General features: G+C 54.3%; 3 protein-coding genes across 17 annotated transcripts in view; 2 read left to right on the top strand and 1 right to left on the bottom strand.

Moving 5' to 3' along the window:
• ATP2A1 (ATPase sarcoplasmic/endoplasmic reticulum Ca2+ transporting 1) overlaps positions 1–838 on the top strand; it is a 20,275-nt gene extending 19,437 nt beyond the window's left edge. For 2 of the 3 annotated variants that reach the window (XM_073792155.1, XM_033840784.2), the window contains one exon: positions 547–838. In XM_073792155.1, coding sequence (XP_073648256.1) covers positions 547–572 — 26 coding nt within the window. In that variant the 3' untranslated portion in view covers positions 573–838. Of the gene's footprint in view, positions 1–73; positions 119–546 lie in introns of all 3 variants that reach the window. The other variant, XM_073792156.1, reaches the window with a different exon arrangement.
• RABEP2 (rabaptin, RAB GTPase binding effector protein 2) lies at positions 793–12,665 on the bottom strand. 8 transcript variants are annotated; one of them, XM_033840775.2, is made up of 14 exons: positions 12,295–12,651; positions 11,585–11,794; positions 9,385–9,542; positions 6,771–6,881; positions 6,130–6,477; positions 5,102–5,197; positions 4,919–5,017; positions 3,557–3,841; positions 2,563–2,740; positions 2,401–2,412; positions 2,253–2,308; positions 2,103–2,156; positions 1,894–2,031; positions 793–1,452 (listed from the first exon to the last, which is right to left on the bottom strand). In XM_033840775.2, the coding sequence occupies exons 1-14, from the start codon at positions 12,353–12,355 to the stop codon at positions 1,351–1,353; spliced, it is 1,908 nt and encodes a 635-aa protein (XP_033696666.1). In that variant the 5' UTR covers positions 12,356–12,651; the 3' UTR covers positions 793–1,350. The 8 variants fall into 8 exon arrangements, 7 of the variants coding, with proteins under 7 accessions (XP_033696666.1, XP_033696667.1, XP_033696670.1 ...); XM_033840776.2 differs by having other exon boundaries at positions 1,894–2,010; positions 12,295–12,637; XM_033840779.2 differs by having other exon boundaries at positions 3,557–3,712; positions 12,295–12,626.
• A 4,735-nt stretch (positions 12,666–17,400) lies between these two features.
• Positions 17,401–27,888, top strand: CD19 (CD19 molecule). 6 transcript variants are annotated; one of them, XM_033840399.2, is made up of 15 exons: positions 17,401–17,583; positions 17,833–18,120; positions 18,443–18,646; positions 18,756–19,049; positions 20,078–20,188; positions 20,459–20,507; positions 20,831–20,919; positions 21,307–21,420; positions 21,543–21,647; positions 21,730–21,798; positions 21,903–21,962; positions 22,062–22,118; positions 22,697–22,789; positions 22,892–22,994; positions 23,842–27,888. In XM_033840399.2, the coding sequence occupies exons 1-14, from the start codon at positions 17,493–17,495 to the stop codon at positions 22,978–22,980; spliced, it is 1,713 nt and encodes a 570-aa protein (XP_033696290.1). In that variant the 5' UTR covers positions 17,401–17,492; the 3' UTR covers positions 22,981–22,994; positions 23,842–27,888. The 6 variants fall into 6 exon arrangements, with proteins under 6 accessions (XP_033696290.1, XP_033696291.1, XP_033696289.1 ...); XM_033840400.2 differs by having other exon boundaries at positions 27,565–27,888; XM_033840398.2 differs by lacking the exon at positions 23,842–27,888 and adding an exon at positions 23,105–23,791 and having other exon boundaries at positions 17,403–17,583.
• Positions 27,889–27,981: the final 93 nt, after the last annotated feature.

A 27,981-nucleotide genomic window follows, 5' to 3' on the forward strand; every position in this document is an offset into this window, starting at 1 on the left:
TCAGCCCTCTTGGTCCCCTGCGCCCACCTCCCTCCCTCGATAACGGCTGTCTCTCTGTCCTCTCTGGCCATAGGATAACTCGTTTCCCCCTCCTCCATCTCTCTGAGCCGTGTCACAGGTATCACCCCCCTTCTTGCCCGTGCCCTAGCTGCTGTGCCCCCTCTGCCCACCCCCTCTCCCCCTCAGGCGGCGCCGGGGTCACGTGCCCTCACAGCTCCACCTGGAGCCACCGCCGCCGCCGCCACTGCCGTGCTTCCAAGTGGGGCTGGGCTGCTGCCTCTACTCTGCGGGGGTGGCACTGCCCGGCCCCGGGCACCACTGTCTGCTGGGCTGCGCTGCGTCGCGCTGGCTGGCCGCTGAGCCGTGTGCCGCTGGGGCTGCAGTGGCTGGGGGGAGTGGGGGGCTGGGGACACAGGTGAGTGGGGGGGTGGCGGGGGGCCTCCAGGTGAGTGTGCTGGGGGACTGGGACAGGTAGGGAGCTGAGAGGGACTTCTCCTCTCCTGTGCCGCCCTGCCACCAGTCTCATCCTCCCCCTTTTTCTTCCAGATCCAGAAGATGAAAGAAGGAAGTAACCAGTCCTTTTGCCCTCCCTTCCCCACCCTGATAGTGACGCGTCTTCAGCCAGAGCTGTGGCACAGGCCGCCACCACGTGCCCCCCAGCCCAACATTCTTGTTTATAAACATAATGTCCCCTTCACGTCTCCTCCCCCCTCAGCAACTGCCCCCCCCCTTTGCCCTTGTAAAACCTCCCCTCCCCGACCCCGTGGGGCTTGCAGGGACAAGGCGACCGACTGAGCTGAGCTGCTTATTTATTGAAAATAAATGACAGAAAAATCTGGCCTTGTCTCTGTGCACACCTTGGGGCCTGGTTCGGGCCCCTGGGGACAAGCATCTTAGTGTCATGCAGTCCAGGAAGCAGCCACCTGTCCCAGGGCGTGTGTGTGGAGGGACCCGGGGACACGACCCAGGGCTCCCGGCCACCACTCACAGCTCAGCTGTGCCTGGGGAAGGGGACGGAGGTAACAGGCATGGCTGTTAGGCTGGGTGGGGGCGGGGGCGGGAGGCTTGGAGCCCAGGAGGCAGCATGGCAGCCAGAAAGCCACAGGGCTGAGCCTGCCCCTCTGGTTTCCAGAGGGGGTTGGGACCCTCACCCAGGTGTCATCTTTGGAAGCAGAAGACCCAGCCGCCCCTGGGAGGAGGCGCTGGAGGGACAGGGCAGCGGTGGCCCCGTCACCTCAACCCCAGGCTTGGAGAGGGTGAAGACTCCACCCTGAGACCCCCAAAGCCTCGGCCTCACGGTTCAGGCGTGGAGAAAGACGGTCTCCCCCCAGGGTGGGCGGTGCTGGCCCCTCAGGTGTCCTTGATGTCCCCGACGTCCCTGAGGGGCGCCTCGTCCATGATGCTGCGCACTTGCTCCAGACTCTCTGCCTGGCGGATCCGTTCCAGGCGCACCTGTGGGGGCCGGCGAGGGAGGCAGAGGGCCCTTGGTGGGAAAATGCAGCCTCCACCCCATCGGCCAGCCCCCTGAGGGGCAAGAGCACGGGACCAGTGTACCCGTGTACCTCACCTCTCCCAACCCCCAGTGAAAACGGTTCAAGGGAAGAAATGGATCCTAAGAGAGCAGCCTGAGGAAGGGTTGGCAGGGGCAGGTGGAAGTGACGTGATGAGCACGGGGCACGTCGGCGTGCCAGGCCCTGGGCCACGGGCTTCGCACCACCGACAAAGATGGAAGCACAAGATCTTCAACGTTTTTTGAGCACTAGCTCAGAGGAAAGGACCACGCCAGCCCCAGAGGGAGGGAGAGGACTCTTCTAACTGGGAGACTATCCTTGCAAGACGGAGGACAGGTCACCTGGAGTCATGCCAGTCTGGTGGGGAGGGGGCACGCCGTACCTGCAAGGCCTGGGACAGTCGTACGAAATCCCTCTGCACTTGCTCACTGGTCTCCAGCTCAGCCTGCAGCCGCAGCATCTTTGCCCTCTGTTCCGAGAGGAGGTCTGTGAGCTGGGCCTGGGGGCACAGGACGTAGAGCTAGGGCCCTGGGCTGAAGAAACAGGATGTCTGGACAGGGTAACCCCTTCAGTATCGCCCCCGATCCTCACCTCTTCTGTGCGGCCCAAGCCCAGTGGCTGCCTCAGGACTTCCTGCTGCCTGGCCTAAGGGAGACATAAAGGGCAGCAGGGGCTGGTGAGGGTCCTCTCCACGCTGCCACCCTCCTCCGCCATCCCGGCCTGGCCTGGGTCCTGCCTCACCTTGCTCTGCTCCTGCTGGACCCGCTCCATCTCCATCCTCAGGCTGCACAGGGAGGCTGGGAAGTCAGGCAGGGCCAAGGCGTCAGGCCCACAACCTCTCTCCTTCCCCGCCCCGCCCGGCCCGGCACAGGCTCCAGCCCATACTCACCCTCTAACACCTCTGTGCGGGAAGGAAAGAAAGAGAGGTCAAAGCTCATCATTCTCGCACTGCATCCTCTCTCCCCTCCTGGTGCCCAGGCAGTCCCCGAGGGGGTGGGGACTCAGCCTCCTGGGGAGCGAGGGTGGGGTGGCTCGCCGCCTCCTCCCTCACCTGTCTCCTCCCGCTGCACCCTCAGCTGCCCCTCCAGGCTGGCCCTCGCTGCCGTCTCTTCCTCCAGCGCCTCCCGCAGGGTCACGATCTCAATCCGCAGCCGCTCGGCCTCGTGCTCCTGGGCCTGCTGGTGGGCCCGTGCCTCCTGCTGAGTGCGGCGCACCAGCTGCCGCAGCTCCTGGAAGGATGCAAGTCACGGGCTGGGTGCGGGGCTGGCCGGGGGCCAGCGGCTAGAAGGGGATTGTGGGGAGGGGAAAGGAAGGAAAGAAGGAAGAAAACATAACAGAGGAAACAACCCAAACACCCATCACGGGAGAGTGGACAAATACCCTGGGACGGCAGTGAATATTTTCCCGCGGCACAACCCGGGGTGAAGGACATCAGGAGCGGTGCTGAGTGAAAGCTCCAGGAGACTACCCAGAGCAAGATTCTGAGTTTTTATAACTAAAAACAACTAAAATTAGCACTCCACGGTTTAGGCAGACGTGTATATGTAATAAAAATGATCCCAAAGAAGGGCAAGGGAATGATAAAGCTCAGGACGGCAGGAACAGAGCCAAGGACCACGGGGTGGGGCGCACGTAAGGCGATGTCAGTTACAGTTCTCAGGGTGGGCAAGGGTTCCGGCTGATGTTCATATTTTTAATAAATTCAATCAGCAGAGGCCACACACAGATCAATGATGACAGCTTGTTATGAACCAAAGATTATGATGAATTCAATTTTGTGGATCTCATGTCACTTAAAAATAACAAGCCAAATTTCTGCTTCCTTTGCATCAAGCATTCTGTTAACTCATTTTCTCTCTGTGCTGATGCTGGGAGGGGGGTGTGGTCCCATTTGGCAGAGGAGGAAACTGAGCCTTAGAAAAGCTGAGTGAGTTGGCCGTGGTGACGCAGCTAATACACAGCAGCCTGGGTGCGTCCCCGACTCCCGTGGCCCCAGGCCAATGCTTTGCTGTGCGTGGAGAGGAAGGGCCTGTCCCCCGCCTTACCAGCAGCGAGCCGGGCAGCGACTCCTCCTGGCCCTCATCCTGCTCCAGGCCCCGGGGGGCTGAAGACGGCGGCTGCTCAGCCCGGAGCCCTTGGTTTTCCTCAGTCAGTCGCTTTACCTCGTGGCTCAGGCACTTGTGCGAGGTAGCCAGCTCTGCCTGGGGATGGACAGTTAGGACGAGGCGATGAGGGGACAGGGGGTCTCCAGTCTCCCGTGAGGCCAAAGCCTGAACACTCCTCCCAGTGGTCAGGAATGAGAGCCAGGAAGCCCACGCCCTCCTTCTAGGCTGAGAAAGAAAGAAACACCCTTTAGTAAGCGTCTTTGGCTCCCAAGCTCTTTTTTTTTTTTTTCCTGGCCACACCACGTGGCTCACGAGATCTTAGTTCCCTGACCAGGGATCGAACCTGGGCCCCCTGCAGTGGAAGCGTGGAGTCTTAACCACTGGACCGCCAGGGAACTCCCTCAAGCTCTTTCTACACCGTCCTCAATGACTTGGAGGTCACACAGTGGCAGCCACAGGCCACATCGGGTGTTTTATTTGGTCCATATGGGTGTTTTTAAACCTTAAACAAGGGGCTTCCCTGGTGGCGCAGGGGTTGAGAGTCCGCCTGCCGATGCAGGGAACGCGAGTTCGTGCCTTGGTCCGGGAGGATCCCACATGCCGCGGAGTGGCTGGGCCCGTGAGCCATGGCCGCTGAGCCTGCACGTCCGGAGCCTGTGCTCCGTAACGGGAGAACAGGAGAGGCCACAACAGTGAGAGGCCCGTGTATCGCAAAACAAACAAACAAACAAAAAAAACCTTCAACAAGTACAACATTAAAAACTGGGAGACTACACACAAACATCCGGATCTCTGGCTTCTCCCGACAAATGAGAAAACCAGGCAGCATCAAGCCTGCACTCCCACGCACCATGGGCAGCGAGTCAAGGGGCACTAGCTCCCTTTACAGGGTCTCTTGGTTTGCCCTGCTACTCCTTCCTGCCTCACACGTGGCCCAGTTCAATCATCTGCCTCTCCTGCCTGGTCTCAGGAAGTATCCGATTTTGCAATCCCTGCTTTTCATTCTCACAACTCTGTAAGCTAGGACCCGTTATCTCAATTTCAAGGCATCAAGGCTGAGGCTCTGGGCTTGTGGGATTAGCTCAAGATCACAGTGAGTGCGTGGTGGGTTCTTCTGAATCAGTACCAGGTGCCCTTGAAACCCTTTTACCCTCCTGGCACCAACTCCAGGGCAAAGCCAGAGCGGCTGGTGGGGGGGGGGGCAGGGGGCGAGGAAGGACAGGTGCCTCAACCTTCCACGTGGCTCCCTCAACCAATTCCCGTCCCACTCCTCTCCCTCCCGTCCCGGCCCCCAGCCCTCACCATCTGCAGCTGAACCCGCTCCTGGGCCTGGCTCACGGTCCCCTGCAAGGTCCGCAGCAGCTGCTCTGAGTTCTGGACCTGGGCCAGGAGCACCTGCATCTGTGGGTGGAAGGGGGGCAAGGGTGAGGCCGGGCCAGGAGGAGGCAGGGAGCGGAGGCCCTGCGGAGCAGAGGCTGAACCCACCTGCTTAGCGCAGTCCTCGTTACTCCGTCTCAGGCCCTCTTGCAGCTCATCCCGCTCCCGGCTGATGCTCTCCAGGTCCTTCTGCAGCTGCCGCCCCTGCCACAGACGCCGGCCTCAGCCCCAGCCGCCAAGGGGAGGCCTTCCCTCCTCGCCAGACCTCTCACGCCTTGCTCCCTGCACCTCGGTGGGCAGTGCCATCTTTCACCCAGTCGTTCAAGGCAAAGGCTCGGGAATGGATGCTGACTCTTCTAAGTCCTCCACTCCCCAGGTCCAACCCATCAGCAGTCCCTGCCCGGTGGCCTCCAAAGTGGATTCCAAGTCCACCCATTTCTCTCCACCTCTGCTGCCATCTCCTGGTCCCAGTCACCACCTTTCTCTAAACTTTGTCAAGCATCGCCCTCCCAACCGGTCACTACCCTGCTTCTCCCGTTGCCCCCTCCCCCAACTGCAGTCCATTCCCACCCAGAGGCCCCAGTGACCTGTTAAAAGCCTGGAGCAGAGAAGGCTTCTCCCTGCCTGACACACCACAGAGGCTTCCTGCAGCTTCTCCTCTAAGATGCAAACTCCATAGCTGGCCCCAAGGCCAAGGCCGACCTCCTGTGACCCCTGCCTGCCTTTCTGACCTCATCTCTCTTCCCCTCCTCTGTGGCCTTCCTGCTCCTCAGACACACCGTGGTCTGTCCGTCCTCTGGGCCTTGGAAACTGCAGTTCCTTTGGTCCCCAATCTTCAAAAAGCACCTCACTTTCCAGCCAGGATGGTCTCCTGCATTGCCAGTCTCTACCCCATTACCCTATTAAGTCTTGTTCTGGGTGTCTCACCCAGTGACACTGTCTTCCTCATGTGCCCATGTGCGTGTTTGGGCCTGGCTCCCTCACTAGAGGAAGCTCCAAGAGGGTGGGAAGTTTCTTCTTCACTGCAGGATCCCCAGCTCTAGCTCAGGGCCTGGACATAGTAGGTGCTCAGTAAGTACCTGAAGCAAGAAAGGGATGCGTGCACGTCGGCTGCCCACTCCGCCCACTCCACTCACCTCCACCTGCAGCTGCTCCCACTGGTTGTCTGGGACGAGCTGGTAACCAGGAGGGGGCAGGTAGATGCCCTCAGGGACCAGGGTGCCCGTGGACACCAGAGAGGCTGTCTCCTCCTGCTCGGGGCTCAGGCCATGGCGGCTGCGGGGCAGGGAGGCACTGCCGCTGGCTCCACCGCCCAGGGAGAAGGAGGAGATGGAGGCGCTGTCATCACAGTTGTGGGCGAAGGCCTCGGCCGCCGCGCCCCCGTCTCCACTCAGCTCCTCGAGAGGCTCCAGTGGCGGAGATGGGTCCCGGGACAGGAGCAACTCCGCGGAGCCGTGCAGGGAAGGGGGATGCCGGGGACGTCTCTAGGGAGAGGGGGCAGGGAAGAGGCTGGGGGGCCAGGGTCCTACGGCGCCCCTTCTTCTCTCAGCGCCCCCTGGCCACCCCCTCACCTGGATCTCTTTTTTTTTTTTTTTTTTCGGTATGTGGGCCTCTCATTGTTGTGGCCTCTCCCATTGCCGAGCACAGGCTCAGCAGCCATGGCTCACGGGCCCAGCCGCTCCGCGGCATGTGGGATCTTCCCGGACCAGGGCACGAACCGGTGTCCCCTGCATCGGCAGGCGGACTCTCAACCACTGCGCCACCAGGGAAGCCCCACCTGGATCTCTTGGATCAGCTCCTCTGCCCTCAGCAATTTCGCCTTCAGCTCCTCAATCTCCTGCTCCATGGGCAACACGATCTCCCGCAGCTTCTCCGAGTCCTCGTGGGCCTGAGGAAGGGGGGTTGGGCAGTGACTGTCCCCCCCTCCCGACTGCAGGACCCTCAGGACTGTTCAGAGCTTTCCCTCCAAGCACATCAGCTCTTCTAATTCTCCCAGGCAGGCACCGTCCACCCCCACTTTATTTATTTACTTTTTAAATATTTTATTTATTTATTTTTGGCTGTGTTGGGTCTTCGTTGCTGCACGCAGGCTTTCTCTTGTTGCGGCAAGCGGGGGCTACTCTTCGTTGCGGTGCACAGGCTTCTTATTGCAGTGGCTTCTCTTGTTGTGGAGCACGGGCTCTAGGCGCACAGGCTTCAGCAGTTGCGGCACGTGGGCTCAGTAATTGTGGCTCGCGGGCTCTAGGGCGCAGACTCAGTAGTCATGGCACACGGGCTTCGATGCTCTGCAGCATGTGGGATCCTCCTGGACCGGGGCTCAAACCCGTGTCCCCTGCATTGGCAGGCGGATTCTTAACCACTGCGCCACCAGGGGAATCCCCACCCCCATTTTAGAGAGAGGAACACAGAGGCTCTGAGAGCTTACATGACTTGCCCCAGGTCACATGGTACAGAGCCAAAGTCACAACTACCTTCCTGTTGCCCACTTGTAGAGTGACATACATTTCTTCCCTAACATCATGTATCCCGTTTTATCATAGAACGTCACATTTTTAGTTGGGCTCATGACCTAAATTCTAGAATACCATCTACATTTCTCAGCTTCCCTATAACTAAGCATGGCCATATGACTAAGTTCCAGCTATGAGATGTAGGCATATGTGTCAGGTGCAACTTCCAGGACAACTCCTCAAAGGGAGAGGGTATGCTTTTCTTTACTCCTCCTCCTTCTTGCTGGCTAAAATGTGGATATGATGGCTGGTGCTCAAGCAGTCATCTTGGACCATGAGGCAGTAAGCTACCTATGGCAAAACAGAAACATAGGAGGAGCCTGGGTTCCTATTGACTTGTTGAGCTGCCACATAAGTCCTGGAATGTCTACCTCTGGTTCTAAGAAAAACAGATTTCTATCTTATTTAAGCCACTGTTATTTGGGCTTTCAAACTTTGTCCTAATTAATATGTCTTCCCATACTCCCATCACCAGCATATTTCTGGCCACTTCTTTTCAGTCTTTTCAGGTTTGGGATCCTGTCGAACTTGCACAGCCAACAGCCTCTGGACACCTCCACTTGGATGTTGCACAGGCTCCTCTGTCCAAGTACAGCCAAATCTGAACCAATTCATGATGCCGTTTCTCCTCCCATAAGCGCTAGACTGGCGAGAATGACACTGCTATCCGCCCAGCTGTCCAAGGCAAAAATCTGCCAGTCATCCATCCTCTTCCAAGTCATGCCATTTCTACCTCGTGAATCACTCAAAAACCCATCTCAGACAAGTTCAGTCTAACCCTCCAAATCTCTTATGTGCACAGTGGCAACAGGTAGGGTAAGCCTGCATGCTCTGCAGATGCCCACGCCGTAGATGGATGCAAGGCCAGGACTGGAACTTCCCGACTCTGGGCCTGTGGCTCCTTGCGCCGTACCAGGTAGCCTTAATTCAGCGGAGTCCTCTCCTTCACCACCCTGTGTAACCGCTCCCTGAGGAACACTCTGAATGCAAGTAAGTAGCAGCCTCTGCTGGCAAACTGTGGGTTGGAACCTTCCTTTCTTGGGCTCCTATTTTGATCTGTGTCCTTCTAACCAGGCAACTTACTCCATCTGCCTGAGCCGCAGCTTCCTCACGTATAAAGTGAGGTAAGTACCTACCTCACAGGGCAGCTGTGTGAATCAAATGAGGGAAGATGTGAATTTGCTCTGAAAGATGAAGAGTTTGGTAATATGTGCTTCCTACAATTGTTCATGACAAGAATAATGGAGGCAATATACCACAGAGATTAAGAGCAAAGCTTTAGAACCAGACTGCCTAGATTTTAAAATCCCAGATCTGCTCCTTTTTATGTGCATAACCTGGGGAGAATTACTAAACTTCTCTGAGCCTCACCTTACTCATCTGTTAAATGGATCTAATGGGTCCCTCTTTTAGGGGAAAGACTGGGGAGACTTGAATCCGTCAAGCAGGTATTGCAATGCCAAGTGCATGAGAGGTATCCTTAAGTGCTAGCTCCCTCCCCTCTACGTGACATGACTTTTTTCTTTTTTTTGGCTGCGCCACGTGGCTTGCGGGATTTTAGTTCCCCGACCAGGGATCGAACCCAGGCCCCTGCAGTGAAAGCACAAGTCCCAACCACCGGACCGCCAGGGAATTCCCTACATGACTTTTCTTAATTTGGGAGGTAAACACACCTGGCCATCCCACTAGTAAGTGGCAAGCCAGGACCGTGCTGAGTACAGGGCTCGTGTATGTTATACCTAGAATTATTACTGGGTGCCCTGCTCCCAGTGATGTGGCAGTGGGACACAGATAATCCCTCTGCCCCACGGTCACCTTTGGCTGCTTCAACATATTTCCAAATCCCTGAGGAGGGGGCGGGTAGGCTATCCCAACCCCAACCTTTTCCATCTGCTTCTCCAAGGAGTCCAGGGGGTGAGCCCTGGACAGCAGCTGCTTCAGGCGCCCCAGCTCCCGCTCCTTCTCCTCACAGTCCTGCTGCTGCTGCTGCCGCTCCTGCTTCAGAGACGTGATCTGGGCTTCATAGCTGCTGATGGAGTCTGGCGAGACAGGAAGGGCAGAGGAGAGGGAGGGTCAGTGCACTAGCCATACCTCGGGGCGAGCGGGGGGCGCGCCATCACTGCCGCTCTCTGCAAGGCAATTCATAGCAGTGATGACAGTGGACTTTGTGGTGGGATGGTCCTGGGCAATCAGTTCGCCTCTCTGTATAATGTCCTCAGCCAATGATTATCCCACTGGCTTGTTACAGGATCAAATGACGTGATATCTGGAAGGGGTTCAGCCCTCTTCCTGGTACATAATAAATGCTAAAGATAGGCTATCTGTTGCTATTAATACATACCGATAACAATCAAAATCTAGTAAGAGTCATAAATATTCACTCTGGACCAGACTCTGAGCTGGGCTCTGGAAATAGAGAAATTAATCAAACACAAACCCTGACACCAGGAGCCCACAGTCCAATGAGGAAGACAGCCGTGGAAATAGTTACAAAGCAGTGTGAGGAGAGCTCATGAAAGGACCACTCCTGGGCTTGCGGATCCCAGAGGAAAGAGCCCCTCACTCTACCTGCCAGGCCAGGAGAGACACCAGCAAGTGGTAAAGGATGGAAAGGACACATTAAGTAACAGGAGCAAAGGCTCACAGGTGGGAAGGTGGATGGTGTGGCTGGGGCATGGTGGGCACATTGGAAAAACTGGAGTGAAGATGTAGGAGGAGATGCTGGGAAGGGTGAAGAGGGTGGCCGTGAATAGCTGCTAAGGCCTTGAATGCCATGCCAAGGAGTTTGGGATTTATCCTACATGTCAGTGGGAGGTAAGCGGATGCTGGGCGGAACATGGTCATTTTTCATTTGCATAGTTATTTATTTTAACACATACTAACATTAGAAGGGTTCTGTTGCCAGACTGCCTGGGTTCAAATCTCCTTTCTATCTGTATGATCTTAGGCAAGTTATCTAACCTCTCTGGGCCTCAGAGCTTCCTCTGTAAAATGGAGACGGATAATAGTTCCTTACTCATAGAGATTATTATGAAGATTAAATACTCATAAAGCATTTAGCTCAGTGCCTGGCACTCAATAAATGTTAGTTATTATAATTATTATTACTATTATTATTATTTAGGACACAGTTTCTTACAGGGACAGGAAGTTCCCTTTAAAATAAATGTATATAGGTTTTTTTAAAGTGGATCTATTTAAAGAACAACATTAAGTAGATGACAGGGTAAGTCATACAAGGACAACCATGTTGCACAGATGGTACATGGATGCCTGAAATGTGGGGAACCATGGCCCCAGAGAAGTCTGGAGCCAGGAGCAGCTGTTAGAAAGGGAAATGACATGGTGGGATGGGAACTGTAGGAAGTTTACTCTGGAAGTCAATGTCAAGGCCAGATTATAGAGGGAGACTTGTAAGAAGGCTGGGACAACAGTCCGGGGAAGTTGACGAGAGCTTTGCTACAGCAGTGGCTGTGGAAGCAAAGGGGTGGGATGCAACTGGGAGCTATTGCAGAGACTCTGGCCTTGGACTACAGGAGAAGGGGAATGGAGGAAAAGAAGCTGGGGGATCTGGGATAAGGGGAGCTGATGCGTCCCAAGTACAGAGGATGAGAGGCGGAGAAGTCGGTGCATGTGGGGCGGGGTTGCGGGGAGGTTGTGCGCAGATGTAGGGGTGTTTGGGGAAGAAGGGAAACCAGATGATGAGATTTACAGAGACTAGGCCCAGGGCCGAGTCTGAAGGCCAGAGGCTCAAACGAGTTCTCAGGGAACTGAGAAGCTGCTCACTTTCAGGGTTGATCAGTCATCAGTGAGGGACAAGAAATGACACGACATGGGGCCAGGGAACAGGTAGCAGCTCCGAGCTAAACTTAGCTGGAACTGACAGAGCTGCTGCTAGCGCAGGCAACGCCGCTATGCAAATTAGAAAAGGGCGCGTCTCCCTCTGAGCCCCTGGGTCTGCCCTGCGCTAGGCAGCCCTGCTAACCTACCCCATAGGTGTAGGTTATGCCCGCTGACCCCTTTCTTGTCATGTACTCCCCCTTATGGGGCTGAGGGAGTCTGGGAGGAGTGCCTGCCTCACCTTTCAGGATGGCCTGCAGCGAGGCCACCTCCTCTTGGCATTGCCGCTGCACTGCAGCCACAGCCTCGGCCTTCGTGCTCTCGCTCACCTCGGCCACAGCCTTCATGGTTTCCATTTCTGCCAGGGCGCCTGCCAGCTCAGCCCGAAGCCGGTCGAGCTCCCCTGACTCGGCCTCAACTTTTGTCCCCTCCGGAGTCTGGGGGTCCAGCGCTGTGAAGGACAGGGATCAGCCTCTTTTCTCATCACTCTCGGATTCCCAATATTCCCAGGGCATCAAATCCTCAACTTCTGCAACTTAGTACAGCAGCCAAGGTCCCTGCACCTTTACCTAGCCCCGCCCCACTCACCTGGCCCCTCGCCTTCCCCGACTCCTCCTCACCTAGCTCTGCCTAGTGTTGCCTAGAGCCCCGCCTCTTCCTCCCTCGGTTCACCCAATCCCCTCTTTTCTCTGACACGACCCCTCCCTTTTAGTGGCTCGCCCCTTGTCCACCTGGCTCCTCCCCTCCCACACTGGGCCCCACCTCTAACCTGCCACTGGCCCTCTCCCTTGAATCGCTAGACCACGCCCCCTCCGTCTCCCCCCCACACACCGGCGGCGTGGTCCCGCCCCTTTCTCCAGGCTCCCCGCACCACCCCCACCCACCGACGCCAAGCTCGGCCCCGCCTCCGGCCTCGCCGCCCCTCGCGTGCACGGACGCATCCTCACATACCGGCCTCCGGCTGCCGCCGCCGGGCATCCTCGCCCGCGGCCGCCGGCGCAGGTGCCGCCATCGCCTCCGCTCAAACGGCGGGTTCCCGCACTCCCTGGTGACTGCGCTCACCGCTTCCGGGTCCTCTCGGCTGTTTCCGGATCCGCTCGGCTGTTTCCGGATCGGCCCTGGGCTCGAGGCTGAGGCCGGAGTTGGGGAGGGGTGGCCGAGACTCGGCCGAAGATTTCCGAGTGGACTCCCGGCCGCGGCCCCAGGTCCCGTCCCTCCCCGCCTTCTTTGTTGGGCAGCGATGCTCGAGAAGGACGCCTGCCGTTCAAACCACGAAGTAGTTCTTTCGTCAAAGGCCTTTGGGCGTCTCCGCGTGACCTTGGAAGCTTTGCTCAAATTACACGTCCTCCGGGACGCCCACTGCCTCAGCCCAAGGAGGGCGAAGCTCTCGCGGTCTCTCCCAAGCCTCGGAGCTGACCGCTTTGATCGGTCCCTGGCCGCCCTTCCGCCTGAGCTAGGCTCACGTTACAGCGAATTGTGGTCTGGCCTCCTTGCACCTCCGCTTTCGTGGAGCGTCCTCAGGGCAGGGCTGCTGGGTCGACTTCACTTTTCTGGGCGCCTGGGTCCCCGCGTAGTCAGTCGTAGAAGTCAGAAACTTCCAAGTCCCCATCCCCACTTTGATATTCAGCCGGTCACCGCTTCCTTGCTAATCCTCCCTCCACCTCCCAGTGCCTCTCAAATCCCTCCTTTCCTCTGTTGGCCGCTGCCCTAGGTCAAGCTCTCATTATCTGTGACCTCTCCCCTCCAACAGCCGACCTGATTTCTCCCCTTGGACGGTGACAGGTAACTCAAACTTCAGTCTAGAGCCTTGATTGCCTTTCTCCCAAACCCGTTTCTCCCTCTGGAAAGTACATTCCAGGAGCCTGCAAGTCCTTGGTTCTTCGTGTCCTCCTGCAAGTCCTGTAAGCTCTACCTCCAAAAGACTGAATATTCCAGAACGGGTCCCTTTTTCTTCATCTTCAGCTCTGACACCTAGCCCCAGTCCCACCATCACTAGCCCCACCCAGCCCCAGTCCCCATCATCTCTTTCCTGAACTTCCACGCAGCCAGAGGCTCCCCCTGTGTTGCCATTTGGCCCCTTTAGTTAATTCTCAAAGCAATTAAGAGTGATCTTTGTAAAACAGGTCATGTCTCATTTAAAAATGGGCGAAGGACAGGAATAGACATTTCATTGATGTCGCAGATGGCAAATATGTGCATGAAAGAAGATATTCAACATCATTAGCCATTAGGGAAGTGCAGATTTCCTACTTGCACACCTACCAGGACAGCTAAAATTTAAAAAGAGTGATAATACCAAATGCTGGTGAATAGATGGAGAAACTGAGTTTCTCATATATTCCGGATGGGAATGTAAAACGGTATAGCTACTGTGGAAAAGGGCACGACAATTTCTTACGAAACTAAACATGACCGGGCTTCCCTGGTGGCGCAGTGGTTGGGAGTCCGCCTGCCGATGCAGGGGACGCGGGTTAGTGCCCCGGTCCGGGAGGATCCCACATGCCGCGGAGCGGCTGGGCCCGTGAGCCATGGCTGCTGAAAACTAAACATGACCTTACCTGAACACATCAAGCTTTTCCCCACCCCAGGTCTTGGCTCCGAAGTCACCTTCTCAGTGATGCCTTCCCTGACCACCCTATCTAAAGTAGCCACTTCTATCACCTGTCCACCATTAGATCGCGTTAGAGACTTCTCACCACCTGAAATTGTTTATTGGTTAACTTATTTATTATTTATTAACAATTGGTTAACCAACTGTTTACTGGTTAACGTGTTTATTACCCCCTTTAGCCTTCTGTGGCCCCCAAGACTTGAATCAGAGCTCCATGAGATTAGGAACATTGTCTTTCTTGTACCCTGTTATTTTCCCAGCACCTAGCACAGTGCCGGGTAAATAAACAGTAATAAATAAATATTTGGTGAATGAATGAATGAACACTTTCCTTACTGATCTCTCTGGCCTCCCTCCAACCCCCTCCCCTCCCCCACCCCACTGCAGCCTGGGTAGTTTTAGAAAATGCAAATCTAACCAGGTCAACTCCTAGATTATAAATCCCCAAGAGCTTCTTGCCCTCAGAATAGAGTCCAGACTCCCTGCATATGTGGCAGGGTTTCTTGGGAAGGGCATGAAATGATGCCTGTAAATAAGGTTCCGGTCAACTATCAGGCTTGGATTTTAACCCGAGACCCTGGGAGTCATTGAAGGCTGTTGAGCAGGGGAAGCACAGGGCTAATTCCAAGGAAACACTCTCTGTGAGGAATGTGAGGAATGTGGGTGGGAAGTAAAGGAAGTAGAGGACAGACAGCCCACAAAAGAAGCTGTTGAAATGGTTCTGGTTGAGAAGAGTCCAAAATAGGAGAAAATTGACTCTAGAAATATTGAGGATAGAAAATGAACTAGCTTTGGTGACTGAGTACATGGGGGAAAGAGAAAAAGTTTCCTGTCACTCTTCCTAACTTCCTTCCCCTTTTTATTTATTTATTTTAGTTGATTTACAATATTATGTTAGTTTCAGGGTACAGCAGAGTGATTCGGTTGTGTATATATATATTTTTTTTTCAGATTTTTTTCCATTATAGGTTATTACAAGATATTGAAGATAGTTTCCTGTGTTATACACTAAATCCTTGTTGCTTATCTATTTTATGTATAGTAATTTGTATCTGTTAATCGCATACTCCTAATTTATTCCCCCCCCCCGTTCATTTCCCCTTCGGAAACCATAACTAACTTCCTTCCTTTATACAACAAACACTTATTGAGCACCTACTGGATGCCAGTGAACCAGGCAGTAAAGAGCCCTGTTGTAGCACAATGAATAATCTAGGGCAGGTGGCCAATGAGAAGACTAAAAAATAAACAAGCGGACTTTGGGACTGGGGCAAATGCTGGGAAGGAAATAAAACAGGCGTGTGAGGTTAATTTCAAAGTACCTGGGGTGTCAGGAAAGGCCTCTCTGAGGAAGGAATGTTTGAACTGAGAGTTGAGCAATGGAAAGGAGCCAGTGGAGTGAAGAGCCGAGAGCAGATCCAGGAAGAAGGGCAGCAAGTGCAAAGTCCCTGAGTCAGGGGCAGAGTGGTGGAGAGTTGAGGTAGGAAATGTAGTCACGGGCAGCCTCCCTCAGGCCTTTGGAATATTTATTTTAGGCAGATAACAGTCTCTGGAACCTTCTAAGCAGGGAGCTGGCATGCTCTAGCAAGAAGACTCTGCGTGTGAGGCAGCTGGGAAGCTAGTGAAGGGATGAGAGAGATTCTGTTGAAGGAAAGGCAGATGGGGTCCTGCCCCCTCACTGGCTCCATGTTCTTCCCCCCTCCCCAGCCACCCCATCCCCCCCAAAGGGAGGTGGGGGCCCTGCCAGCTGGAGGGTCCCCTGGGGTTTGCCTAAGGCAAACAGGAAGCCACAGCCCAGTGAGACAGGCCTGGGAACCAGCAACTGAGAAAGCAGGTCTCCTGGGTCCCTGGCCCTTTTCCCTCGGTGACTGCAGCAGTGACAGACACAGAGATTCACATGGAGGGGGTGGGGGGGGGTGGAGGGGGGAGAGAGAGCGAGAGAGAGGGACATGGAGGGGTGTGTGTCAGAAGAGCAGATTTAAGAGTCAGGACGCCTGGGTTCTGGTGCCCAGTTGTACCACCAGCCCAATGTGTGATCTCAGGCAACACCCTGCCTTTGTGTGTGAGGGGGGGGCTCAATTTTCCCACTTCTACATGGGTTCCTTCCATAACTGAAGCAGGGGCTTCCTGGGGAAGAACTGGGAGACAAAGGGGCATGAAGCATCAGTCATTCCTCAGCACCGCTGCAAAGGAGCCCCAGGAGCAGAATGGCTTGAATCCTTAGCTATTAATGGACACTGTCTCTCACGAACTGAGAGCGCTTGCTATGTGCTGTGCTAAGCTACAAGTGCCGTATGTATATCATCCTGTTTAATCTCCACAAACAATATATATACATTTTTTAATTTATGAAATTTATTTTCTTATATAAATTATGAATTTCTCTGGGCAGACAGCCTTCACCTTACTGCACGAATAGCACATCTGTAATACCAAGCTACAGGACAAGTCTTAACAAGGTCTGTATTCAACATAGCACTTGTCTACTGGGCACTGTAGAGCAGGATGAGGAAAAGCCAGGATCCATCTCAGGTGAAGAAGGGCGAGGGGGCAATGTGTCTCCCTTTCTGACAGTTGGTTTTCTCCCGGGAAGGGGAACATGTAAAGTTATGTCTGGATTCTGGAAGTGGGAGGAGATCTTGGAGGCCGAGAAGCCCAGTGCAGCACTGCAGCTCGGCTCCCTTTATCTCTGAGGGAAGCAGGGACTCCTCTTTTACTCATCTGTAACACGTCACTCTGGCCCAGCTGATGCTTTGGGGAAACGGGGACAGGGGTCATCATCGAATTAGCAGCAATTAAGAACAGGCCATACACTGCCACAGTGTGGAGGTGTCATCCTGGCCCCAGGGACCTGAAAGCACAAACAATATTTTGAGACTACGGTTATTATCCCCAGTTTACAGAGAAAGAAACTAAGGCTTAGAAAGATGAAGACATTTAGCCAAGTGGCGGAGGTAGAGGATTCACACTCAGGTCTGCCAGATCCCACCGTATGTGTGATGGGCTGCTTGTACGGAGGTGGAGAAAGGCCCAAGAGACGTTGGTTGAATGAGTGAAGGGGGTGTGTGTGTGAAGGGGAATGAACTAAGAGCCTGAGGTTGAAGGAGGGAGGAGGGGGAGAAGGAGGGAGCCTGGACCCACTCATTCAACAAATATTCCTTGGGTGCCTACACAATAACGTGCCAAGCACTGTTCCGGGGCACTGTGTGTACAGTTGTGAACAGGACAAAGTCTCTGCCACAAGGGGCTTTCTAGTGGGGAAACAGAAATCCACCAAGAAAGGAGACACGCAAATAAGATCACCTCACATGGTGGTAAGTGCTGTGATGAAAATAAAACACGGTAGCAGGGAGGAGGCGAGTTTTGTGGCTCTGGAGGGGTGCATGGAGAAAGGGCCTGAGGCATGACCACCCCTTCCTCTCCGGGGGGACTGCCCGTCCTCCCCCACAGACGCCCATGGTTCAGTGCCCACCAGGTCCCCGCCTGCCCCAGCATCCCCCGCGCGGCGAAGCTGGGTGCCGGGGGGAGTCTGGCCACCATGCCACCTCCTCTCCTCCTCTTCTTCCTCCACCTGTTCCTTACCCCCATGGGAGTCAGGCCCCAGGAAACACACCTACTGGAGGCTAAAGGTATGTCCGGAGGGCAGAGGTGGATGGAAGGGCTGGAAACCTGGGTTCCGGTTGGGTGCCCTTGGCCAAGTCACTTACCCTCTCTGAGCCTCCATTTTGTTACTTGTAAAATTCAGGGGACGACTGCAAGGACTCTGAGGACTCTTCCACTCCCAGCTGGTGGGGTCGTTGGCTTTATAACCCAGTGTGAGGAGTGAAGGGGGCTAGGGGCTCCTCACTCCCCACCCCCATCCTTCTCTCTCTCCACAGAGGGAGGCAATGCTGTGCTGCCGTGCCTTGACGGTCTCTCAGATGGTCCCCCTGAGCAACTGGCCTGGTTTCGGGGCTCCCAATCAACACCCTTCTTAGAGCTGAGCCTAGGGTTACCAGGCCTGGGCATCCATGTGGGGCCCCTGGGCACCCTGAAGGAGCCCCAGGGAACCTTGCTGTTCATCTTCAATGTCTCCGACCAGATGGGGGGCTTCTACCTGTGCCAGCGAGGCCCCTTTTCCGATCAAGCCTGGCAGTCTGGCTGGACGGTCAGCGTGAAGGGCAGCGGTGAGGTCCGGGCTGGGGCAGGGAGGGCTGGATGAGAAGAGGGAGGCCCACCGTAGATGGAGGAGGTCCAGCAGCTGAAATGGATCTGGAGGGAGGGGCTGGAGGGTCCGAGGGACAAGCTGGGAGCCAGTTTTAGGTGGCTTCTAAAAACTGCTGTGGCTTCATGACGTCAGCACTGCGCGCTCTGTATTTGTCTTTCACTCTTTTCTCTGAGTCGCTGTTTCTCTGTCTCTCTCTGGGTCTTTGCCTCTGCCTTTCTGGGTCTCCGTATCTCTCTGCCTCTCCTAGATGTCTCTGTATCTGGTTCTGGGTATCTTCCCAGGAGAACTGTTCCGGTGGAATGCTTCAGACCTAAATGACCCAAGCTGTGGCCTGCGGAACAGGTCCTCAGAGGGCCCCAGGCCCTATTCTGGTCACCCCACAAGGTCCCAGGTCTATGTGTGGGCCAAGAACAGCCCTAAGATCTTACACACAGACTCTGCCTGTGCCCCACCTAACAGCACTTTGAACCAGAGCAACAACCATGGTAAGGTGCTGGGGAGATGCCAGGAAGTGGTGGGATGGGAACTGGATGGTGTGCAGGGGAGGAGACCCCAAGGACTACACTTCCCTAGCCTTGGCTCTCCTTGCCCCAGACCTCACGGTGGCCCCTGGCTCCACACTCTCGCTGTCCTGTGGGGCATCCCGTACCTCAATGGCCAGAGGCCCCATCTCCTGGATCCATGTGCGTCCCAAGAAGCCTAGGATCAAATTGCTGAGCCTAAACCTGAGTGAGGATGCCCAACTCAGAGAGATGTGGGTCATGGGCAACCTCGGGGGAAAGGCTGTTCTGTTGCTGCCCGAGACCACAGCGCAAGATGCTGGCATCTATCACTGTAACCATGGCAACGTGACCACCCAGATGCAGCTGAAGGTCACTGCCCAGTCAGGTAGAGTTTCTCCCAATTGTGGGGCATCTGAGTGGGGCTACTGGGAAGAACCGGAAGCCCGGCAACCTTGGTTCCCTAACCTGAGGGCTAGTAGCAGCCTCATCCCGAGCCCCAACCTCTACACTGAACACTGACCCCAACTTTTTCCTCCCTTGTTTCCAAGACACTACTTTTCTGGGTCTTTTGCCACTGGTTGTTTCTTCCCATCAACTTTGGGAGAGGCTTCCTTCCTCCCTCATTCCTCACTGTTGGAGCCTTGAGCCCTCTTCTTATCCCTGTCTACACTTTCTCGCCCTTGATTACACACTCTTCTTGTTTGACCTCCTTTACTCCCATGGCTCCTTAGGCCACCATGCCTTGGTGACTCAGCTCCATACACCCCACAGCCAGCCAACTCGTGGCATTGCCATTTGATGTCCATGGACATTGCAACATGTACAAAATCAAACTCGATATCTTCCTCAAGCACAGTCTTCTAGGTGGCCCTAGAAGTGAAGGACACTACCACCTGCCCGTGTGCCCAAGCCAGCAACCTGGGCATCCTTCCTTTTCCTCCCCTGTCCACCAAATTGGCCGTAATGTTCTGCCCATTCTGTCTCCCTTCTTTCAATCCTACCATGCTACTGCCACCACAGTTCTCAAACTCATCCTGAACTTTCCCTCCAAACTCGACCTCGGCAGCACATTGCCGCATCTCACCTCTAACCTTGTGAACTTGACTTTGCCCTTTACGTTGACCATGGCTGTCCTTAACTGCAGCAGGAAGCTGATAATTATGCTCCCCTTAATCCTAACATTGTGTCTGACTATAGTCATAGTTTGTTCATGGTTTGCTTAACAGATGCCACTCCAGGCTCCGTGCCAGGCTCCGGGTCCTCAGAGGGAGGGAGGAGAACCCTCCCTGTAGCTTGGGACGTTGAGGATCTGTGTCTTGCCCCGGCCCCCCAGACTTAGGGCCCTTTGAGGTATTGAGGCTGAACAGCAAGATGCCAGCCCGAGGTCTTCATCTCATAGCTCCTTCCCCCTAGCAGTATGGCATTGGCTACTGGAGACTGGTGGCTGGATAGTCCCTGTTGTGACTTTAGTTTATCTGATCTTCTGCCTGGCTTCCCTGGTGGGCTTTCTTCATCTTCGAAGAGGTGAGTCATGTCCCCCAGCTGGTCTTCCCAAACTTACCCCTCCCTCCTCAGGAGAGGCCACACTGGCCAGTCTGACAACCATCTGTTTCTCATCCCACACCTCCCCCACAGACCTCAGAATCCTGCCCCCACTCCTTTTCTACCCCCTCCCCCAAACTACCCGAGCTCTTTGGAATTTGAAATCCCATCTCCTCCAAGTGACTTCCCCAGCATCCCCCAAATCTTCACTCTTGAGTCCCTCCTCTGATCATTCCCCTTAACTCCCCCCAGCCCTGATCCTGAGGAGGAAAAGAAAGCGAATGACAGATCCCACTAGAAGGTAATGATGCCAGTGCTCTCCAGGCTCCCACTCCTGCACTTTCACCTTATGCTTTGCACTTGCTGTTTCCTCTGCTCGGGGTGTTTTTTCTCCATCTCTATGGTTGAAATACTGCCCAACCTTCAAAGCCCAGCACCAAAGCTACCTCCTCTGTGAAGTCCCCCTTCGAGTGAGCGCAGACCCCTCTGTAGGCTGTGGCAGAACAGAGGTGCTCATAACAAGTGACCACATTTTAACCTCTGAGGGTCTAGCCTGCATCTTGAGTGTCCCCTCCAGTCCCCTCCAGACCTGGCCTCACAGTGCAATTCCCCTTCCTCCGCCAGGTTCTTCAAAGTGACGCCTCCCCCGGGAAACGGGGCCCAGAACCAGTACGGGAACATGCTCTCCCTCTCCACTCCCCACTCAGGCACGGGTAGGAGGCACCGCCAGGTCCCTGACCCAGAGCTAGAGCCCCACCCACTTTCCTCATCCTTCTAGACCCCTGAGCTCCTAGCCTTCCCGAGCTCGGAGCTCCGCCTTCAGAAAAGAGCCCTCCCCCAGGTGCAGAGTCCCGCCCAGACTTGAGCCCCGCCCCCAGGACCAAGGCCCGCCCCCAGAACTCGTATCCCCGTCCCCAGACTCGGCACCTGAAGTCCGGTTCTGACCCCAGAACCTCGCCCGAGACTTCAGGCCACGCCTCTAGATTTAGATCCCGCCCTGCTGGCTCAAGGCTGGGTACCTAGACCCGGAGTCCTCCAGCAGGCCCTGAAGCATCCTCTGCCCGTAGCCCTGACCGCCCCCGTCTCCTCTCACCCGCCAGGACGCGCCCTGCGGTGGGCTGCGGGCCTGGGAGCCACCGTGCCGCCCTACGGAAATCCGCGCAGCGACGTCCAGGAGGCCAGAGCCTCGGAGTCCCGGAGCCCACCAGGGACCGGTGATTGAGGGGGATGGTTACTCACGTGGGAGGTGTTGAAGCGGTCTGTGGCAGGAATAGTGGACTGGGGCCTGGAGGAGGGGGCCCGTGACCCGGTTCCCACCCCCATCCCCAAACCCCAGGCCCAGAAGAAGAGGAAGGGGAGGCCTATGAGGAGCCGGACAGTGAGGAGGGCTCCGAGTTCTACGAGAACGACTCCAACCTTGGGCAGGACCAGCTCTCCCAGGGTAAGACTGCCCTCCCTCATCCTCACCTTCTCAGCTGGGGCGGGCTGTGAGCCCTCCCTGGATCCCCCTCCTTCTCCACCAGATGGCAGCGGCTATGAGAACCCTGAGGAAGGGGTCCTGGGTCCTGAGGATGAAGACTCCTTCTCCAACGGTAATCTGGGGTACTCGTGGGGCCTCACAGACTTGGGAGAACCCACAGGGCTGTGGATCCCCTACAGGGCCGGAGTGGTCCCTGGAGTTCTCTTTTTTTGGCAGCAGCTGAATCTTACGAGAATGAGGATGAAGAACTGGCCCAGCCAGTTGCCAGGACAACAGGTGTGTGTGAGGATGGTCACATTCCTGCGGGGTGGATGGGTGGTGGTGGTGGTGTGTGTGACGCAAAGGCCGGGAGTGACTTCCCTCTTCCTTCTCCAGACTTCCTGAGCCCCCATGGGTCAGCCTGGGACCCCAGCAGGGAGGCAACCTCCCTTGGTGAGAAGTGCTTGGGACCTGCCTGTCTTTGTCCAGATTGGGTTGATGTGGCCTCGGCTCTAATGTCAGGCCCGACCTTGACCTTGGTTCTGACCCCAAACCCAAGCCCAATCCTGACCTTAGATTTGACTCTTAACTCTAACCTCAACACTGACCCCAATGCCCATTCTGACGCCCAGTATTCACCCCATCCCTCATCATCAACATCAGCCCCAACCCCAATCCAGTTCCAGCCTGGACTTTGACCTCCAGCTCACCTCAGCCACAATGCAGGCCTCACCTTTGACCCGAGCTCTCTCTACAACCTCCTCACAACTCTGACTTTGACTCCTTCCAATTCCGTTCTTCACTTTTTCTCTGACCACTACCATAATCTAACCACACGTGATCAAACCCTACAACAAACAAGGGCCCGGAACCTGATGCTAACCCTGTCACTCCTTCTTAGTACAATATTGTTCAAGCCTTCCACTTTCCTCTGCCCCTAAGACTCCCTCAGTATCTTAGGCTGCACTTCCCTTCCCCAAGCCCCCAGCATGGCTCCCAGGCTTCCAACTCTCCATCCCCTGGCCAAGCAGGGTCCCAGTCCTATGAGGATATGAGAGGGATCCTGTATGCAGTCCCCCAGCTCCGCTTTGTTCAAGCCCAGCCTGGTCCCAGTCATGAAGAAGGTGGGTGCTTCTCCTGCTGTCTCCCATTGCCCTCTGAGGCTTCCTCCCTCCCAGCTGACTTTCAGCTCCACATATATCTTACTCCTTCCTGGTCCTGACCAGATGCAGACTCTTATGAGAATATGGATAATCCCGATGGACCAGAACCAGCATGGGGAGGAGGGGGCCACATGGGCACCTGGAGCAACTAGGTGATTCCCTTCAGGTGAGCTGGGAACTTCCCTCCAAGGATGGGAAAGAAGGAGGGAGATGAATAGGGATGGAAGTGGGGTGCTGGCTCCTGGACTGCTCCCCATTACCATTTCTTCTGCATAGCATGGGCCTCCTCAGGCCCCTGAGATCCACACCTGACTCTGAAATCTGGGGCCCCCAGCAGATGGCGCCAGCCTCTGGAGCAGTGTTACTCAGGACGCGTGTATCTGTGTACACACACAGTGTACACAAGCGAAACTTCGGCCCCCTTTGCACTCCCCAAATAAACTCAGTGAGCTCTTCCAATCCTGTGACATAGTGCCCTTGTGTGGGAGGGGAAGGGAAGATGAGGATGCGTGTATTCCCATCCCCTCTTGAATCCAGCGGAGGAGGGAGAATTGCATCTCCGGAACCACAGGGCCTTTTCCCACCTGGGGATTGACCTGCACTCATCTCCCTCACTTGCCTGCCATTCCCGCCAGCCAGTCATTCGGTCATTGTTCATTCAGCAGTTGTATTTGTGGCGCCCAGTGAAGACGAAGCAATCCAGGAATTGGCAGTCATCACTGCCATTTATTGAGCATCTACTATGTTCTAACATCAATGAAGGCATTAATCATCTGTTATGTGCCAGAATTGTATCAAAGTATTTTATGTATATTTTAAGTGTGTGTATGTTTATATATATTAGCTCATTTTATCTTCACAAACAACCCTGTTTCATAGATGAGGAGACTGAGGCAGAGACCCTAAATTACATGCCCCAAGACTTACCTAGTTAATAAATGTTGGGGTCAGGACTTGAACTCTGGCCATCTAATTCCAGACCCTATATCATTCTTGACACTCTCTCTTCCTAGGTGCAGTTGTGTAGATGGAAAACTGAGGGTTAGAGAGGCCAAGTCATGCAAGTAGCACTTCACAGAGCTGAATCCAGAAATCTGGCTGCTGTTCTAGCCATGGTGCCTGCTGCCTGGTAAACCGCCTATGATATAAACCACAAACACAAAGACTTCAGAGCTAAAAGTCTCCAGGCCCTGAAACCATTATGTAGCAAGCTCTACCACTCCCAAATTCCTGCCTGTCTCAGGCAAAGGTGGACTCAGTCATTGATAGTCTTGGTGTCTTCTGCCTGGTCTCCCCAGCTCCAGTGCTCTTCTGAAACCCAGGACTGGCATCTGAAACCTAGTCCCTCTCCTCCAGAAGTTTCAACGCTCTCTCTAAGATGGTCTACACTTTTTCAGTACCTATATTTTTATTTCTAGAATTCCTTTCTTTTTTTTTTTTTTTTTTTTGCGGTACGCGGACCTCTCACTGTTGTGGCCTCTCCCGTTGCGGAGCACAGGCTCCGGACATGCAGGCCCAGCGGCCATGGCTCACGGGCCCAGCCACTCCGCGGCACGTGGGATCCTCCTGGACCGGGACATGAATCCGTGTCCCCTGCATCGGCAGGCAGACTCTCAACCACTGCGCCACCAGGGAAGCCCTAGAATTCCTTTTCTTAATGTACCTGTTCTTTCTTCATAATGTCCTGTGTTCGTTTTTGAGACTCTATTCCTTCTTTATCTCTGAACCTTTAAAACTTACTTTAACTGTATTAACGCCATCATGATGTGCCAGGCATTGTTCTAATAAATGCTTTACAAGTAGCAGCCCATTTTATCTTCATGACAATTCTATGAGGAGGGTACGCTAAAATTATTATCACCTTAGAGCTGAGAAGACTGCGGCACAGAGAAATTAAATACTTCAGCTGCTAGCTGACTTTAGGCACCTTACTCAAGCTCAATGACCCTCAGTGTTCCCAGTTATAAAGTAGCATTAGGGAGGAGGCGATTATCACCATCTGTACAATGGGGTGAAGCCTCCCATGGTGTATCACCATGGAAGCGTTCTTCGACTTCTTTGTGTTTCTCCTGCAGGAGTCCTTTGCCTCACTCACATCTTCTGGGGCCAGCTTGCTTTGGCTTCTGCCACAGTCTTACAGGCTACACAGGTTTCTGACCATTTTATTTAGAGCAGGCTTTTGCCCTAGGGGTTTGGTCTGACTCGAAGCCCATACTCTGGTGACTCTGGGGATTCTGATTTCCTGCCGTGACTTTTTCCAAACTGCATCCCAAGGCCTGTGGATGGATTGTTTTCCCCTCTGTCTTCTGTGCCCAGGAGAGACAGTCCTTTCTCAGCTCCCAGCTTTGCACATGGGGCTTAGTTTCAGCAGCCAGATTTCTGGATTCCATCTCTGCTTTTCCTGGGGCCGCAGCCTTAACCTCTGTCCCCATGGGGACATTAAAACTCCAATCCTAGGGGTCCCAGCATTCCCATGCGCTGCCCTCTCAATGTTGTAGCTTTGATTTCCTTCGTTATTTCTAGAACCAGGGAGATTCTGTCCTGCTTTTGAGCTCAGGTATCTATTAAGAAAAAGAAAAGAAGGAAAGCGATGGCTCTTGTTATATTTGCATAGTGTACGTTTGGAATGCAGGGGATGGGAAATGAAACTTCAGCATTTCCTTGGCCTTCCATCTTGGACACAGTCCATGTGGCAGAAACAAAATTAAAAAAATAATAATAAATATCCCAGATCTAGCTCAGGATTCACACCCTGACCTGACCTTACCCTTCAGCTAATGTAAGCTTTCCATATTGCCAAAGTCCCCACCATTCCCTATTGCCTTTCACCCAGTCTGCTTCATTCATGTAGGTCTCCTGCCTGTGCCTGAATCATTTGAACATGACACTCCTGGTGAAAACATCCTACCTTCTCAAGGGTGAATCCATGTCTGGGTCTTCTCTGTGCCCCTGGTACCCAGCCAGGGGATGGCAAAGATCAGGAGCTCAGGAAATGAGTGGGGAAGGAGGAGTGAATGAAGGACTGTGCCAAGTCCTGAGATTCAGGGGCCAGAGGCTGGAGCTACTCCTGTGAGCTCTGCTACCCAGTGAAGTCTTGGGAGAAGATGAGGAACAGATGTGTGCTAACTCCAGCCCAGTGCTCTGGAATTAGACTACCTGAGTTTGAATCCCAGCTCCAACCCTTTCTGGCTGTGTGACTCAAAGTCTCTGTGCTGCAGTTTCCTGGTCTGTAGAACAGGGATAATAATGATAGCTACCTTAGTGAATCTTAAATGAGATGTAAAGCACATGAGAGTAGCATAGTAGGCACTCGAACATTAGCTATTATTATTATTTGGCATTTATTAAGGGCCTACTGTGTCCCAGGAGCCAGAGGGCACACAGAGTATTTGGATTAGGAACTCCTCCAGTGCAGGGACCTGCTCAGAAGAAAGGCACACTCCAAAGCTTCACAAATTCCCACCCCATGACCTGTTTCTTTGGCAGGGACTGGATCACTTATAGTTCCTGAACAAGATTTAGGGAGAAGGAGGCTTGAGAGAGGTTTCAGGCCCTCAGGGTCACCCCTAGTTTGCAGGGGCCCCCCAGGTAGGGACCGAGGCTGCAGAAGGGCTTTTGGTGTAATCTCTATGCTTCCAGCCTTACTATAAAGAGTGGATGAAGAGTTCCCAGGGCTAGGAGGTCCTTGGAGTCCACTCTGCCAGGTCCAGAGCCTTTGTTCCTTGGGGAACAGCCTCACCTGCTGGCGTTCTGTGCTTTCAGTCTTGACCTTGGCTGAGTCTACGTGGAGCACTTGAAGTGTGGGCTGAGTTGGGGTGTGTGTTTAGGGGATATCAGTGTAGCAGAGGAGGGGGATGGGATGGGATGTGGGTGGTCATCAAGATGCTGTACTGGGGGAACTTCCCTGGTGGCGCAGTGGTGAAGAACCCGCCTGCCAATGCAGGGGACACGGGTTTGAGCCCTGGTCTGGGAAGATCCCACATGCCGCGAGCAACTAAGCCTGTGTGCCACAGCTACTGAGCCCGCGTGCCACAACTACTGAAGCCCGAGCGCCTAGAGCCCGTGCTCCACAACAAGAGAAGCCACCACAATGAGAAGCCTGCGCTCGCCGCAACTACAGAAATCCCGCGTGCAGCAACAAAGACCCAACGCAGCCAAAAAAAAAAAAAAGATGCTGTACTGGGACTTCCCTGGTGGCGCAGTGGTTAAGAATCTGCCTGCCAATGTAGGGAACACGGCTTTGAGCCCTGGTCCGGGAAGATTCTACATGCCACAGAGCAACTAAGCCTGTGCACTGCAACTACTGAGCCTGCGCTCTAGAGCCCATGAGCCACAACTACTGAAGCCCGCACGCCTACAGCCCATGCTCCGCAACAAGAGAAGCCACCGCAAGGAGAAGCCCGCGCACTGCAACGAAGAGTAGCCCCCACGCGTTGCAACTAGAGAAAGCCTGCGCGCAGCAATGAAGACCCAACACAGCCAAAAATAGATAATTAATTTGTAAAAAAAAAAAAGATGCTGTACTGGATGGATGTGTGAAGTACAAGTTATGTGAACGTTAAGTGTGTGAGAGACAGGTGGTATTGGGTGTATGCCGTGTGGATGTTATGTGTGAAGTATAGTGTGGCGTGTATAGTGTGAGGTGTCAGGGGAGTGAAAATTAATAAAAGGAAACCTCACTAAAATGGAGTCTGAAGGGGGAGCTTTCATGCTGTACCACTTGTCATCAATTACAGGAAGAACTGTCAGTTAAAGACCCCAACAGAAGAATCATGGACAGGAAAGAATCATCAATTACAGGTCCCAACAGGAAAAGATGTACATTAAATCTCCTAGAAGAAATCCACTACCCGAGCAACTCAGGCAATGAGAAACCATCATCACCCTGAACTTTCACATTTCTCCAATGGACTTTCCTTCAAAACGACCCCTCCCAATGTCCTCCCTTTTCTCTATAAAATAACCTTCTTTGTTGGACTTGCCTATGGCTTTCGCTAAAGATTCCTTGTCCCAAATTGCAATTCCTCTGCTATTCCTGAATAAACCCATTCTTGCTGGTAGAATAACTGACTTTTATTTCTAAGGCCAACGGGGGTCATGCAGTTGGAGGCAATATGGGAGGTGTGAAGTATAGGAGGGGTGTGTCTCTGTTA

This window comes from Tursiops truncatus, chromosome 15 (genome assembly GCF_011762595.2).
Source record: "Tursiops truncatus isolate mTurTru1 chromosome 15, mTurTru1.mat.Y, whole genome shotgun sequence".
Classification (NCBI taxonomy): Eukaryota; Metazoa; Chordata; class Mammalia; order Artiodactyla; family Delphinidae; genus Tursiops; species Tursiops truncatus.

Excerpts from the sequence above, each read along its gene's own strand:
- RABEP2 (XM_033840775.2), bottom strand. The coding sequence starts at position 12,355 with ATGGCGGCACCTGCGCCGGCGGCCGCGGGCGAGGATGCCCGGCGGCGG. Across the intron at positions 11,795-12,294 it reads GCGGCGGCAGCCGGAGGCCG|CGCTGGACCCCCAGACTCCG; the intron begins GTATGTGAGGAT and ends TGTCCTTCACAG. Across the intron at positions 6,478-6,770 it reads AGCTGATCCAAGAGATCCAG|AGACGTCCCCGGCATCCCCC; the intron begins GTGGGGCTTCCC and ends CCCTCTCCCTAG.
- CD19 (XM_033840399.2), top strand. The coding sequence starts at position 17,493 with ATGCCACCTCCTCTCCTCCTCTTCTTCCTCCACCTGTTCCTTACCCCC. Across the intron at positions 20,920-21,306 it reads CACTCCCCACTCAGGCACGG|GACGCGCCCTGCGGTGGGCT; the intron begins GTAGGAGGCACC and ends CTCACCCGCCAG. Across the intron at positions 21,421-21,542 it reads CCGGAGCCCACCAGGGACCG|GCCCAGAAGAAGAGGAAGGG; the intron begins GTGATTGAGGGG and ends CCCAAACCCCAG.